The 16,400-nt window shown below is 38.0% G+C and overlaps 1 protein-coding gene across 1 annotated transcript in view; it reads left to right on the top strand.

Annotated features, from left to right (window-relative positions):
• LOC148077634 (protein kinase C-binding protein NELL1-like) overlaps positions 1–16,400 on the top strand; it is a 164,252-nt gene that overhangs the window by 134,706 nt on the left and 13,146 nt on the right. The window contains exons 15-17 of the mRNA XM_087794323.1: positions 3,168–3,263; positions 11,371–11,511; positions 15,494–15,687. Of these exons, the coding sequence (XP_087650449.1) occupies positions 3,168–3,263; positions 11,371–11,511; positions 15,494–15,687 (431 nt within the window). The remainder of the gene's footprint in view (positions 1–3,167; positions 3,264–11,370; positions 11,512–15,493; positions 15,688–16,400) is intronic.

Here is a 16,400-nt window from a genome sequence, read left to right as displayed (position 1 = left end):
TGCCTGCCCAATGACCGTGAGTGTGGTTGTTAGCCGCGGCTCAGAGTGGAATGATTTCATTCCTGCACTCGCCGGAAAGCAATCTAGGACCGTAATGGGAAACTCAAATAGCAAATCTGCCGGTATAAGCATGCCTTGAGAAGCCGCGAGTCAGCAACCGGCCCGGTTAAGCAGTGAAATAGTTTGGCTGGAGGTCACCTAGATAGCGTTGGAGGAGGGCAGCCCCCTTCTCGCAAAGTGGGTTCTTTGGCTGTGTCCGATTCGTACTGGTGGTGTAATGTGGAGGTGGAGCGTGTGTGTTGACTGCTCACAAAGAGCAGCGCTGGAGCTAGAAGTAGAAGGTAAAAGCCGTAAGGTCTCAAGTTTCTTTTTCTTAAAAGGCTTAGTTTACCAAATATTCAAACTTACTTTCAGAGTAATCCGTTCCGTTTAAGAGTTATAGGCAAATGTATAGAGTACTACTGTCTAAACTGATATTTACCTGGAGTACTTCCTGTCTGTATCGCTTGTTATTCTTTAAACTTCTTCTACAAACAAGCTTAAAATACAGACTTATTTAAGTTTTTTCTGAACAATTCCTCTTGTCGAGGCTTCAATACAAGATGGGCGTTAAAGACAAGCAGTGTGGAGGTATTTGGATGTTTTTAAGAATTCCTTTGAATGAAAATGAAAATGAAGACAACTGAGCGTCATTCGCTTCATTCAAATGAACAAATATTTTTGCTTATAACTCTGACAGATTACTCTTAAAATAATCCTAATCCTTAATCAACATGAGGTTGAGTAGAAAATGAGTGAAGTTTGAATTTTAGTAGAATTATCGCTTCAATAATTCATCACATTAGTGCCCTCATCATATATTTACAAATCAATGGGGTCAACTTGTGCTCGTCCTCCACTCATTATTGAACACAAAACAATCCTCATTACATCAAAACTGAGCGCATGATTAAATTAAAAACTGCCCTAATATGCAGGTATTCCAGGCTGATATAAGCAAAATATATTTCAGATTGAAGACAACATTGTAGTGGAGACACAGATACTAAATATAGTCTAATATTCATTTCCAGGTTTAACTACTGACTAGTTTCTGTTTAATGCTGTTAAATCTGTGGCTTGTTTATTATGTCGTGGATAAACATTTGCTCTAAACTCCAAAAAAAAATGCACTTGCTCAAAAATCTTTTTGCTATTTGTTACTATCTATGTTGTTCTCTAAAAGAGAAAAAAGATCCATTTTAAATTTGACATGTATTTGTTATTCTAGTAATTATTAAAAAAAATGTTCAGTGGGATCATATGTTCGTAAAATAATGGTGGAAAACAGCAACTGCTGTTCACAACAATTATCAACCAAAATGTTAACAATCCTTTAATAACCCAGGTGAAGAGAACATGTTGACGGTCTGACACTGTTGCGAAGGATGCTACGCAAACATCTCCGGTGTGGTTCCTCGAGTGATGAAAGTGAGATCAAAATCCACGAAGCCTTGTGAGCTGTTGGGTTTTAATGAACTCCATCAGGTGTTGACGTAACCTGTGCAGTCCATGATGTCAATGCTGCTAACATTTCTGCGAGGCCAATCACATGGTTTTGTCCGCTGATTCTCACTCTGATTACCTGAACTACTTACAATATACTGCGTAAATCAGTGTCGTTTGTGGCCATTTCATTGGAAATTATGGAGCGATGGTGTTTCTCTGCTTGCGTAAGGGAGCAGGAATACCAATTTACAAGTGTTACCTTTCATTTACAGGTCTATTTTTACCACATTGTCATCTTAGATTCCACTATAGCTACACATGAGAGAGATAAAATTGCTGTTATGTATCTTTTTATACAACTCTCCTATATGACAAGGCTCACACCTGCACACACATGCTTTAACTAAGTTCTTTGGTTGTCATTGATTCCATTTCCTGCTGATGGTGCTGGAACAATAATTAGGCCGAATGAAAGATAATCAATTGAGGTTTAATTAATTTTTAAGTGTAAGTTTATTAGTTCAGAAGCAACAAAAGCTTCTAATGACTGCTGGATACAACATCTACATAGTGAGAGCAGCACAATTAATAGCTAATGGCTTTGAAAATTATCTGTGTCGGTTATTTCTGACACAACGATTATTCGCACAAGAAGATTCCGCCGATTATTTCAGGGATGCTTAAATACTCAAACAAACACACACAGGACCTTTCATTTATTGTAGTCAACTGATGTAGCTCTAATAAACACTAGTTTGCCATGTCACGTTTTTAAAAAGTCCTGGTTTGGTTTCACACCCTGAGCTTTCTCTGTCATTTTCTGTGACAAAGAGACTAGCATGGTTACAGATAAATGCTCAAGCACACACACAGAGGCGACTGTCAATCAACCAGGCAGACGCTGATGGAAATGTCAGCTAATGACTGGAGGGAGGAAGTGCTGTGGAAGATCAATTATTGCTCACACTTTGAGTGGAGCCCTGCACCAGCCAGACCCGTTATAACCCCCATTTTATCGTCTAACTAAACCAAAAGAAAGTAGAAAAAAGAAAAGAAAAAGGAGTTGTATAGCTACGAAAAAACACGTCTTAAGATAGATTAACAAAGAGAAGAAGATGCAAAAAGTGCAGATAAAGATAGAAAAATACAAATAAATACACAAAAATCGTCCCGAGTTTATAAAACGAGCAAAACTAAAAATGTCCACAAAATAGTGACTGAGTCTTATCTCAATGTCCGAGTCCAATCAATTTTTAACGAATCAGGAGGTCCAAACCGGGTGACAATAATGAACAAAACAATATTCACTCACTAAAATTACCAGAGGTGTTTGGGGAAATATCACAAAGCCAAAATATGCAATAAGCGAACAGAAAAAAATGTTATCAGGCAGTTACCAGTTATCAGAACTTTAAAACGAGCCGATACCGGTCTATGGAAAGTCCAGCGTATAGGAAGGGCTGGGTGATTGCAGATGTTCATGGGCCAAGTGCCATAAGGAGGTCCCGCCACCACTTAAACTGGCAAGCAAGGGGAAGAAAAAGACATAACCAGCAGAGAATGTAACAACATTGTCGTTATAACGATTTTTTTAAATTATATCATACATGAAGAGTTTAATGAAGAATGAATTTGTTGCAAGAGTCACAAAAAAAGCTTTTTTTATGTTCTCTCTGCAGCGTTCTGTGAGGAGGGATGTCGTAGTGGCGGGACCTGTGTGTCTCCCAACACATGTGTGTGTCCTTCAGGCTTCACAGGACAGCGCTGTGAGACAGGTGAGAGCTCCTCGTTTCATTTTCCAGATCAACTTTAACATGTGACTAGTTAACCATATACATGCTGAGACACTGCATTAGCAACTGTCTGATATATTTTATGAGTCATTTTTATAAAAACCTTTTTTCTTTGGCTACATTTTTTTCTTTCATTCGAATTCTAGTAAAACCTTTGTGCAAAAATGCATTTCAAAGTAGCCTATACAATCATAATTGCCACTGATGTGTCAATCAACCTGCTGGTTTTCCCCTTCCATACGCACTTTATTCTCGCAACGTTTTAAAGGTTCACCCCTGCTCCTCCATTGCCTTTCTTCAAGTTTCTTATTCTCAGTGGCACTTCTACATTTTTCATAACATCTTTCTGTAAAGGGCAACTAATGTGAAAAACCCAACTCTCCTGACTCACTGGCATGTTTCAAATGTTAAAGTCTTTCTCTCCAAGATGCAGTTAGTCTCTCATCATGACCATGTTTTGAACTTAATAGTATATAAAGTTCTCTCATGTCTGAAATCTCAGCAAACAAGAGGTTACAAGAGTGGAGTCCATTATGACGTAATAATGGCTTCACTCCTCCTCCTGCCAGCTGTAATAACGCCCTGTTGTCTCTACAAAAACGTTTTACATTGATGCTTGAAAAATAACAATAGATTTAATATAACTAAACTAAATTGAATAAACAAGATTTTCACCTCCAAAGAAACTGTGTTTTCATTTCCAATGTAATATTTATATGGTTTTGTGAAAACAGAAACATACTAATTAGTACAATAGAGGTCCAAGATCTATTTAAGATACACTTAAATCAACACACTAGTGGCATTTTAATGTTGTTTATTGTTCAATTATACTCTTCTTAGGATCTAAAAACTAAATCTATCTTGTTTGTTTGACATATGAAACATTTAGCAACAATGTCTCCTTGATATTTGCAGAGCCACATATATGTTGAACGTTATTTTACCGACTTTGACCTCATTCTAGATATAAATCTAAAAGAATCCAATCGTGACATGGATCAAGATGGAGGAGAGGAAAGCAATTTTTCAACCGATAAAGTCAACATTATTTTCTTTTATCTACAAGGCTAAACTTAATGAAGAATTCATTTTAACCTTGACTTTGAAAAAAGCAAAATTAGGTGGTTTAAATCCTTCTCAAGAGTTGGAAAAACTGATTTGAAATGTGTGGGATTAGTTTTCATGGTGATCACGGCAACTTCCTCTACAAGTCATTTGCACATATTTGAGATACCTTGGTTTAACAACATATTTTAAGTAAAGAGTATGTTAATAAACTTCCAGAATGAAGATATAAAATGATGTTGAGGAGATGAAATAGTTATAGACTAGTACGTTGTTATTAATACATACATTTTTGTGTTTCTTTTTTATGTGCAAAAGTCCTTTGATTCTGGGAAGAGCCGTAACAACAAACCATTTTCTATTACAAGAAAAAGAAAATGGGTTCTTGAAAGTCAAGAGCTAAAAATAAAAGATCTGTGCAGCTCTGTCTCTCTCTTACTTTCAAAAAATCTGTTTTTCATAACCACAAAAACCTGATTATGTTGTTTGTTTTCACAACTCAAAACACCAAATTAGTTGTGGCATGAATACAAAAAAAAACACATTTTTGAAATATATCGACTTTTGTTAAAAACAGAATTATTTTTCTAATTATACTTAATCATTTCAGCTCTTTTATGCTCATAAGCAACTGATTGACTCAATGAATAAATGAAAAAAATCAATATGATGAGCAGATAAATGAACCATGGAGAAGAATATTTTCCTAAAAATAATGTGGCTTCATCTCTACTGAGCTCCCTGGAGATTCAAACTTTCTCTAATAAATGTTTGTTTTGATCTGTTTTTTGTATCATCTATCTGTAAACAGAATAAAAACGGTAATTTGTGAGAGACAGGCATGCAATAAAGATTGTAAAAATTGTATCACAACATTTGATTTTAAATGTTTTGGAAGCTAGCAGCTAAGATAGAGAGAAGAAACAGCAGAATAACGCTTCCCTGCTGTTGTTATCCTCTACTTGCCGGAGGCGTCTTCAGTGTTCAGCTGAGAACTTTGTTGTCTTAACTTGATGCAAACATGTTTTCATCGTTCTTTTCATTTCAAATACAACTGTACTGTCGTCAGTCTCTTCGTTCTCGTCTTTGTTTTTAACCGTGAATGCCTCCGTCGTTTTTTCTATTTTTACTCGCCTTGTTCTCCACAAACGTATTGGATGGAGTGGTGGGAGAAGATGTAGCTGGAAGGCAAGATCTTTTGTGACTGGAGAGAAATCACTTTTCTTCCCTCCATCTTGATGCAGATGTACCTGAATGTGACAATATCAGAGCTCGGATCAAAGCGATGAATCTTGAAATCCAAACGGTAACATATGATTCAATGAGCATGAAGAGAACCACGTGCTCTGGTGTGTCTCAGACGAGCCCCTGTTGGAAGTGAGATTCTCTGCACTGCTGCTTTTATTGGAATAAAAATATATTTTTGAGATATTTTCGTAACAGTGTCTGCAATCAATCGCCTCAGGTCCAAGATTGCATTGGTTCTGGGAATTATCAGGAACTGGCGAAACGGTGTTGAAAGTGATTGCTACGTTCGCAGCTGTGAAAATGAGATGCTAATGCAGCGATTTAGTTGTTTCATGAAATAAGCACTTATAATTTATCTGTCACATTTTAGACAGGCCATAATTCCCATCATGCTCAGTCACTTCTCTGATTACAGACCTCGATAATAGAATATGAGCTTATGAAAAACCTTGTGCCGCGAACATTTCCACTGATCTAGATCAGACAGGAATAACGTAGCAAAATGATGACAAAATTGCTTGAAAATTAGAATGTTGACTCCTGACCAATCAGTGAAGGTTTTAGAATGGAGGGTAACTTAATCAGGTTCAAGAAATGGAGGCACAAACGGGGTAGAAGAACCCCTATGAGAAGGAATCTCCGACTAAAATGAAATATCAGCTAATATAGTAAAAAAAAAACATAAAAAAACATGTACGAACTTTCTATCAATTATGTTAATATTAATATGATCTGATGAAGACCAAACACTTATAATTACATATTAATAAAGTCAATCTAATCTAATATACTATTAAAGCCGTTGTCAGCAGTGAGGCATTCATTAGTTTTTTTCCATTTCTATTGCTACCAAAAGACATGTTTCTTTGAGAGATCAAGGGTCCTGTCGTGTGCTGTGGTTTAGAATTTCAAAATTATAATATTATGAAAAAAAAAACATCCACCGTGGCTTGGAATTTAAGTTTTGGTAGGTTATTTGCAAACCTATTGTAAATCCTAATACCGATCATTTTTCAACGTTAAAAAAAGTGTTTGCAGTGAAGCATCCTCTCTTCCTGGAATACTGATGGTTTGATTGCAAATAAAAAGCCTTGACAGAGTTTCTTTTATCCCTATGAATAAATTCAAATCTCCAGTCGCCCATAATAAACAACCACAAAACCAAATAATATAGCAATAATAGTCTTTATGGAGTCTGCAATGTCACAACAAAAGGGCAAAATCATGTGAATATGTGAATGTATATCTATATACATGTATATACAAGAACATTACAGTGCGCAAGACATGTTTTTGACCATTTTTGTCATGTTGTGTAATCCAAAAGGTAATTCTCATGCATCCATACACATGTGAAAACATCAGAAGTTGTGCTATTGTTGTTAAATGAGCCTCAGATAATGGATAGCAACAGATCGAGTCAAGCAACTCCACTTATCCACTTTTAAATCTACCTTCTTTATCAGATTTCCAGAATTGTTTTGTTTGCTGCTATGAAATGTGCTTTTAAAAAGATTCTATTCATGTAAAAATGTTATTTGTGATGTTTGCTGCAATGAATAATCAGTTCAGCCACTGACCACAGTCCACTCTTTATCGTCAGATTTTGACTTATTAGGGCACGGACTGAGATTATTCATCGCATTGTATAATTGTATTACAAGTCAAAATTTAGGAATATATTGGTTCCCAGTAGATCAACATCACGACGATCAAACATGAATAATACGTGAAAAACCTGACACAAGTTTGGTTTTACAACGTTAAATGTTAAACCGTGTTGATCACGGATAGGATGATGATTTGTTAACATGACATGTGTTGGTCTCAAAAAATATATACTATAATATTAGATTGTGTATTTTTAATTTATATTAATTTGCAAAACCCTTATTTATTTTAAGGAGGGAAGACTATGTGTGTGCTTTTATTAGACTTGTTACAGATTTTTTGTTGTAAACACCTTTTTTTATTTTGCTTAATCAAACAATTTTAAATTATTTCTGCGTTTTAAGTTCCTTTTCAATGTTTTAATGCCAAAATACAGAGACAATAATGATGACCATGGTAATTGTAGTCACAATAATGGTAACACATTTTCATAGTCCTTAGTCAAAAAGATCAGAGTCGAACCTCTGTGACTGAAGCCATAAGTGATAAAATGTTTTTTTGATATTCGTCACAAATAAGGGAATACGAGAGAGTGGGACTTATTTGTTATAAGAACGTAATTCAAAGACAGTTTCATTAACATGGGCTGCCTGGTTGTAGCCCCCTGTTCAACATTAAATTGTAAAAAAAAAAAAAAAAATGTAACTAGAATGCTGTATTACAATCGTATTAGCCTTGATTACAATACCCTGAGCTCTTTGCATTATTCATTCATACCACTTCCGCACTATTTGTAGTAAGCTCGTAATTATGATCAATAATTCATTAAGATAAATGATCCTAACAGTCTTTTTTGGCCTCAGTCGATGTTTATTTATATTTCTCCATTTTCTCCCTGACTTCCAGAAGCAACATATTTCCGATCTGCTGCTGATCAAAACTGCTGATTAGTTTATTGGAAAGTTATACTTCTGGGTACTTTGGAAAAACCACATTGAAAGTATTGACCAAATGCAAACAGTCTTGACAGCAGCGACCTTTGACTGAGCCCAGAAGCCCCCAGAGATTCTCAGATGTGCTGTTGTATCACTGGTTCAGGGAGGAATGCAATGTGCCACAGTTTTCCCGGAGAAACATTTATCTTGGAGGATGAGAGAAAATTCAGCGGCTCACAATTAGCATCGAAAACAATGTTCAGTGGATGAGTCACTTGGCAAAGAGTTTGGTGTTTGTGATCGTTATTATTAGGGGGGATGACAGCAGTGTTGCAAGAGAGAGAGCGAGATGTGTTTGTGTGTCTATGCAACACTGGGAAATGTTGTGCCTGAGATGCTCTGAAGACAGGAAGCCTGTGAAGATAAGCGTACAATGTTTTTGGTTAAATGTGTTTGCGTGAGCCGCAATATTCACATATTGCGAGATGTTATCAGAGATAATAAGTGCAAAGTCTTGCTGCAAATGTGCACGGATTGCTGAAATTCTGCAACAAAAAAAAAAAAATAGGAAACAGGGATCATGCTTTCCAAATATATTCATCTTCTGGGGAATGTCCGTGTTAAAGGTTATGATTGAAACAACCTTATGTAACAGTAAAGGGAGAAAAACACTTCTTCATATTGTACGGCACAAACATGCAGGCAAATAAAAAAGGGCCTGACAAATATGTAAACAAATGGCAAGAGACGTAAAAAAGATTTCCGAAAAACACTTGTGTTCTGGCGCCTCACGAAATAGCTAGCGGTGTGGATCAGCAAGAATCTGGCGATACAATACGTATCACGATACAAGGACCACGAAACTAAATATTAAGACTTTTTTGGGATATTGTAGGATCAAGGATATATTTGTAGTATTTTCTCAGAGAACTTGACTCTGGTGTTGCAGAGTTTACAGACCACATGACTCTCGACGAAGTCGTTACTGCTTTAATTTAGTTTTGAAACCAAGATATGTCCAAACATCAGCTTTAAAAGATGCTGGAGTCGACTGTATCCTCTTGTCCTCAGTCATCATGGGGATCTCACACAAAGATGAACTTGCATGTTAATTGTAAATATAAAAATCAAATTATCTCATTGTTAACACACTTTATCGAACTGTTAAAAAGAACTATGAATAAAATATATAAATAAAATGATTTGAAGGGATATATCGGCCACCGATGTTTTCACCCCCATAGTTATTGCCAACTTTTTATAAATGCGTAAACTAGCAAAATACCTGATGTTGACTGGAATAATCTGCAGTATAAAATAATGGGAATCATCATAAAATATGTCTTATAGACCATTTAAGAGTCTATAAGACATTAAGATCACACAGACACACATAGAGACAGTCCTGCTATAAAGGATATATATAAATATACATATATATATATATATATATATTTATATATAGAGAGAGAGTATGGTAGAGCCATAGCTCTTAGGTGCAAAGACTCCACATCTTTTCCCACATAGAGTGTGTTGGACGCTGCACAGTCCATTTATGTGACGCACGTTATCATGAATGCTGCTCTTGTGTTGAAGGGTAAACGCTGCTCAGTCCATATTCATCTCTTATCTGTGTTTTGCTTGGATGTCAAAGGTGGAATCTTTCCGAGGATCTCTCACTCCTGCAGCGGAGAGAGGGCAGGCCTCCGGGCGGCTGTCATATCTCATAACACACAATGCCACAACACACAGACATTGTTAAATGTCTCTCTGCGTAAACACGTGAGGGAAAAAAACACATGTTTCAGAGGCTGTGTGAGGTAATCAGTTGAATCTAGGCTGGGCATTTGATGAACCTTTACTTTTACTTACTGTCAGTAATGAAAATTTCTTGACAAGTTAAAATATTTCGACTACATTTTCAGGATTTTCTTTTGACAATGGGGCGAGAAAAAGATAATTTGGTTTAAGACATGTTACCATTTGGATCCTGGAGCCTTTGAAAGTGTTTGTCACTGACGAGGCTCTTTCATTCGAGCTACATTCAGGGTCATTAACAATACGATTATAATCAAAAAGAGGGGAAATGACTATCTAGAAAACAGCATATAGTTCAATCAATCAACTTTCACTTGGATGCAGGTCCAAAAAGGTTTTTTTTTCCTGAATATTTACAAATTGTGAATTATTTCAGTTTTCACAAAGCTCTACTTTTCTCAAATTGATAAAAGCATGACATATATAAATCAATAAAAAAGCGGATACCACCTGTCTTGTACGTGTGGTATTGGATTTATTTTTGTTCTCCACACACTTTGTCGTGTCCTGACAAAGCGTGTACGTGTTATGTTATCCCTTCACGGTGTAAGAGCAACATTTTTACAGTGTAGACGAGGAGATGAAACTATTGATCTTGGCCAACATCTTCTGCTGGAAGCAAATTAAAGGATGCTGGGGTGTCGTCTATCATCAGAGCCTGTGTTGTAGAGCTGCTGTAAATTGAATCTGGAAAGAACAGGTGTCTTTTTCCTTTTGTACACCGACGGTGTAAGTGGAGAACACGTTGGGTATAAATTGTAGAACATGTATGTCTGCGCAGAAAGCGTGAGCGGGTAGCTGGGCCAGGCTCCTGCTAACCCCCGCTGTGAAAAGAACAAACCAGAAAAAGTCTTCGACATGTTGTTTAATTTAATAAAAGTCTATAAAAACCATCATTACGCCTCTGGCGACAACCTTCCAAGAGTCTCAGTCTTTTGTTGCTGTTATTCTTCTCACAAAATTGGACTTTAAAGCTAATCTTTTTTTTTTCCCAATGAGTGTGACTCGACTTTCAATGGGCTCGCTCTTACTCTTAGAGAGTTTTCCTGACAGTTGCGACTGAAGGACGTGATCCTGCTGTGCAGACACGCTCGCAGCCCGCGGCACCAGCTGAAAGTCCATAAGCAGAGCTTGCATTTTACATTATGGATGAGAGGTTCCCTCTCCAGAATAGGACCGGGCACCTCTGGGTCGGGCTGGTGTGTCTACTCCACCTCCTGGACACAAAACAATCCACGCATGGACCACAGTGCGAGGAAGGATGTATAAGTGAACATCACAAAAACTGTGATTCCTGAAAGACCTGTGTAGCTGCAGTTTAGCATATGTCCACCGGGGGCAGCTGCTGCTGCTACTGGGATTACTTGATCTGGATGATTTACGAACAATAAACATGTTTGTGTCCTCAGATATCGACGAGTGTGCCGAGGGTCTGATTGAGTGTCACAACCACTCCCGGTGCGTCAACCTGCCCGGCTGGTACCACTGTGAATGCAGAAATGGTTTCCATGACGATGGCTCTTACCAGCTTGATGGGAGCTCCTGCCTTGGTGAGCATTGAATACATTTATAAGACCCTCGACTCTGCAGTTCAGCCTGTTGTATCAACTTTAAAGCACTTATGGTGGAGCTGTGTTTGCTTAAAAATAGAAGATGATATTAATACAACATTGTTAAACTGTAATTAAAAAAGTAAATAATACGTTTTATCATCAGTGAAATATTAGATACTGAGTGTCTATATTCCAACGTTTTGGTTTGATTGCTTTTTATGTTAACCCAGCATTATAAGTATTTTTAAACTTGCACAAAAAGTTGTATTATTCTCTTATTGTAACTTTAAAGAATAATTTTGTTTTTCCATCCAGCTTTTAAAGCACTTACTGTTTCTCTTCATTAACTTGATTTGTTCACCACAATCTTTTATCATTAATTGTCACTTTATGGAACACAATGTCAATCAGATGCAGATTAAATTGGTGTTTTCAACATATCCAATCACTTCCTTGTTACAATTTAATCAACATAGGATTTTAGTCTTCTTTTTGTTTGTCATGACTCATCACCATACTCTTCTTACGACAAATTGGGTGAGGACAGACTATGTCGGTGACATTGTATATATTGTTGGCTAAATTCATTCATTGTTTCATATGCTTTATTAAGTGACATTTGATTCAAAGAGCAACTATTGCTCTCCTGACTCACTCACATGATTCAAATGTTGAAGTCTTCCTCTCCAAGATGCAGTAAGTCTCTCATTACGATGATGTTTTCAACTTAATACTTTATTAAGTTCTCCCCCGTCTGAAATCTCGGCAAATGAGAGGTTACGAGAGTGAAGTCAATTACAACTTAATAACTGTCTTCACTCCTCCTCCAGCCAGCTGTAATCACGGCATGCTTTGTTTATACAACGAGTCACTTGCCGTATTGATGACGCGTGGTGACAAACACAGATGTTGGACTGATCACAGCAGAGTGGGTGTGGTTATAGTAAACAAGATTTCATCTCCAGAAAAATGTTTTCAGTGGGCGGGGCTTAAGCACATTTTCAAATGTAAATATTTCAATGAAAAGAGAGTTTTGTACAAACAAACGCATACTGATGATACAATAGAATCCTATTGTATCGGATCCAATAGATCCTGTGGAGGAAGTGTCTGGGAGGAGGATACAGAGCAAGCTGGCCTCCATGAGGAAGAACTTATCTCACCCTCTCCAGCACACACTGAGGGCATTGAGGAGCTCCATCAGTGATAGGATGCTCCATCCCAGGTGTGTGAGGGAGAGGTACTGCAGGTCCTTCCTCCCTGCTGCCATCAGACTCCACAACAAGAACGCAGCAAGATAAATATTTAACAGCACCTCTTCTTGTTATTTTTGTAAATATGTTAGTGTATATATAATATAGGGCAGAGTTTTATTCTATTCTATTTAGATTTTTCTTTTCATTTTATTATTTTATTTCTGGGTGTTTTTTTATTTGTGGTATTGCGCTTGCTGTTGTTTAAACCGAATTTCCCCTCGCGGGACAAATAAAGGATTTCTGATTCTGATAGAAGTCCAAGATCTATTTAAGAGAACCACACCCACTCAACTTATTGGTCAAACATCAACTTATTGGTCACTGAACATTGTCATGATGAAAATGCATCTTGGAGAGGAAGACTTTAACATTAACATTTGAAACGTGAGTGTATCAGGAGAGTGGTTTATTACATAAGTTGCCCTTTAACTGTCGGCTAAATGACACTTCATGTGAGATACAGTTGAGCTGCACATCATCTGGTTGACACCCACTTTTTCACCTCAACAACATCATTATACATGTCTTTTGCAAATATCATCAGGTGTCTCTGTGAACTGAAGCTTCGTCACCTCAAATAAACTCTCCAAGAATTGGACGCAGTCAACATCCAGACCTGCCTGACTCTCGCCGTTAGATTTGAATCGAAGCTCTACGGCTGCTCTTGAAAGATACATTTCTGTTGGCAGCGTCTGAGGGGGCACAGGTGACGTTCATAAACAGATGCGTCTGCATAAAGATTAGGAAATGAACCATATTCCCGGGTGTCTTCCTGGCCGAACATTATCTCCCCCCTCCTGCTCCGCACATGACCTTCTCCATATGTTCCACCTGGAGACATCCCGAACAGAAATCGTTAGAATTTTGGAGTTTTTCTAATTACATTGCAGTTATGTGTCAGCCCGATAAAGCTGTTCTACATGTTCCACGCGCAACGAGATTAGTGCCTCCGTGTAACACCACATGAGTGTTTCTTAAGCTCAACTCTCCGAAGGGCTTTTTGTGTCTTTTTTTTTTTTCCACTCTTCACTGACATATGCGAGCGCTCGGCCTCTAGCTGCTGGCTGAACATGGTGAATGTAGCATGAAGAGCATTAATCCAACTGAGGTACAGTACGTCCTCCTGCCTGATGGGGATTTCATGTTGTGCATGCAAATAGCCCGTCACGCCGAGAGTCAATCCTCGGCCGAGTCCCGCTTCCCTCGCGCCTCTGGTCCATCACAAGCGATAGTGTAAACAATTAGCCCGTCTCGTAAAGCAGGCTTTACCACCAACAAAACCTCTGCGCGCCAGACTCCTCTCTGCATAATAACTGGTTTTTAATTCTCCAGTGGAGCAAATCCTCTCTGTTTTGACATGTGGACAACAAAATATTGTACAAGATAATTAGCTTGAAAAAGAGACGAACGGCATCGGGGGAATAACGTCATAACAAACTAATGTTGATTTGATTTATTTGGTGCATTTAGAAAATATGCTGCATGTCTGTAAGGAAAAATATATCCACGACAGATGGAAAAAGTTGTCGGTGTTCTGTATCTCCATCTGGATCGGATCATCTTTTAAAGGTTCAGCTACTCTCCGTGGTGTAAAACCGCAATGCAAGCTTCAACAACTCTTCCTTGACTACTGTAATCCTCACGCTACTGCCATCGCTCTCTAACTTTAGCTCTAGCAATGGAATTTCAAATGCTGAAAAAGGATTGAATTAAATACATTTATTACATTTGCAAGTACTTTAATAGTTTATCTTGATATATGCATTGTTGTGTATTTAACACGTCTGCCTCACAGTCAACTACAGGTGTACGACTTTCTATGCTGATATTAGGCAACATGGTCAGAAAACTTCCAGTAGCTTTCAAGGGCAAAAAAAAAAGTTTTTCCTTGGCTTAGTTGTGTTTGTGGGCAGAAATTAATCACATTCTCTTAAGCTTAAATTGTGAAATTAACCAAAGGGGTATTTTACTGCTTAAGTAACAAAGTGAAGAGGTTCACTCATCGCTGATAAAGCTTTTTTTTTTTTTTAGGAAAAAACAGATTTTTTTGGAAGAAATTGACTTTAACTTTGCCGTCTCCCTGCTGTTAGCCCGCTCGCTGCTCGCCTTTAATCCTCTAATAACCTGCACTTGTGCTTTCTACTGCTGCAGAACGTGATCACTGTTTACTTTTAGCTCTTTAGAACTCGACCTCAGGACTAAAATATTAATTTGAGCACAGTATAAACGTTTTCTGGGAGCCCATGGGCTCTGTAAAAACGCGGGGAAATCATAAATTTAATTAAAAGTAATTATGCCCCATTGCGGGTGCAGAGCTAGAGAGAGTAAGCTCGGCTGCATCTGAGAAACATCAGACGCTTCGGAGGAAACATCAATTACAATTACAGTGAAACTTTATTCTACTGTTCAACAACTTTGATACATTTTGTTTTTTGATTCACCTCAAACTCTGTTATTGCTGAAGCTGTTCCGATCAAGGGATATTGGATGGAATAATGTTGAGTCAAAATCATTCTTAAAATCAAATCAACAACACAAATTGCATCGTTCTTTCCAACTGCATCACCATCATTGTGAATGTTTACTCCTCACTCTGCTTTAATAGAAAAGGAATTGTAATCCAAAAGCAATTTCCCAAAAAAGTCCCAACTCTAGCAGAACAACATTCATATTGTGTTCGGAGACATCATGTGTCACGGCCCTCTCTGATGTGTTTTTTCCAGACATCGACGAGTGCAGCTTGCAGACGCACACTTGCTGGAACGACAGCGTGTGCGTGAACCTGCCGGGAGGCTACGACTGCGTGTGCATCGCCGGTCCAGGCTGCAGCGGCGACTGTCCGCAGGAAGAGGAAATCCGGCGCAACGGAGAGAACTGGAGACCCAGCGACGACGTCTGTGCGATCTGCTCATGCAAGGTGACGTAAATCTAGCCAATCACTGAAGGCACCACACAATATCAACTAATCAGGAGCAACAAAAGGCGGGTCTATCTTTTTACTGCTCACCCACAGAACAGCGTGAGGTCGAGCCATCGTAACTTAAAAGCGCTGACCTCATACTGCTGCCAATCTAACCGTTACTCGGGATTCTCCTTTCCTGAGCCGAACTTAGGATATGTTGAGTTCTCACCAAATGTTGTCAAAGGGAGGAAATTAACTTTCAAAGTAATACCATTGAAGATGGTCAGATGTGTCTTCTTAGTAATCCTTTATCACGTTCATACTCTGTACGTTGGAATGAAGCTGGACTCACTGGTGACAGTTGCTGAGAGGAGATCACTGAACAAACTACTGTCCATCATGGACGATGACAGTCATCCTCTGAGCACTGTCATCAGTGAGCAGAGAAGCAGAATGAGTGCACGAATGCTCCTACCCAGGTGCAAAACAAATAGACTCAGGGACTCATTCATTCCTCGAGCTATTAAATTGTACAATTCTGAGTTCGGGTGCAGGGGTGCAGTGAGAGTATCTGGATGTTCTGTTTTATGTTAGTCTTTGTATCCTTTGTCTTTGTTGTTTTTCTTTGACCTATGTTCTTTGTCTTTATCTTTAGACTTAGATTGTGTCATCTTGTTCTTTCTCTTTATGTTCTTCTTCTTATTTTATTTTTTATGTATTATTTTTTT

Source organism: Callionymus lyra, chromosome 6 (genome assembly GCF_982586985.1).
Source record: "Callionymus lyra chromosome 6, fCalLyr1.hap1.1, whole genome shotgun sequence".
Taxonomy (NCBI): Eukaryota; Metazoa; Chordata; class Actinopteri; order Syngnathiformes; family Callionymidae; genus Callionymus; species Callionymus lyra.
Note: the sequence above shows the minus strand (reverse complement) of the source record. Positions and strands in the feature narration are given on the sequence as shown.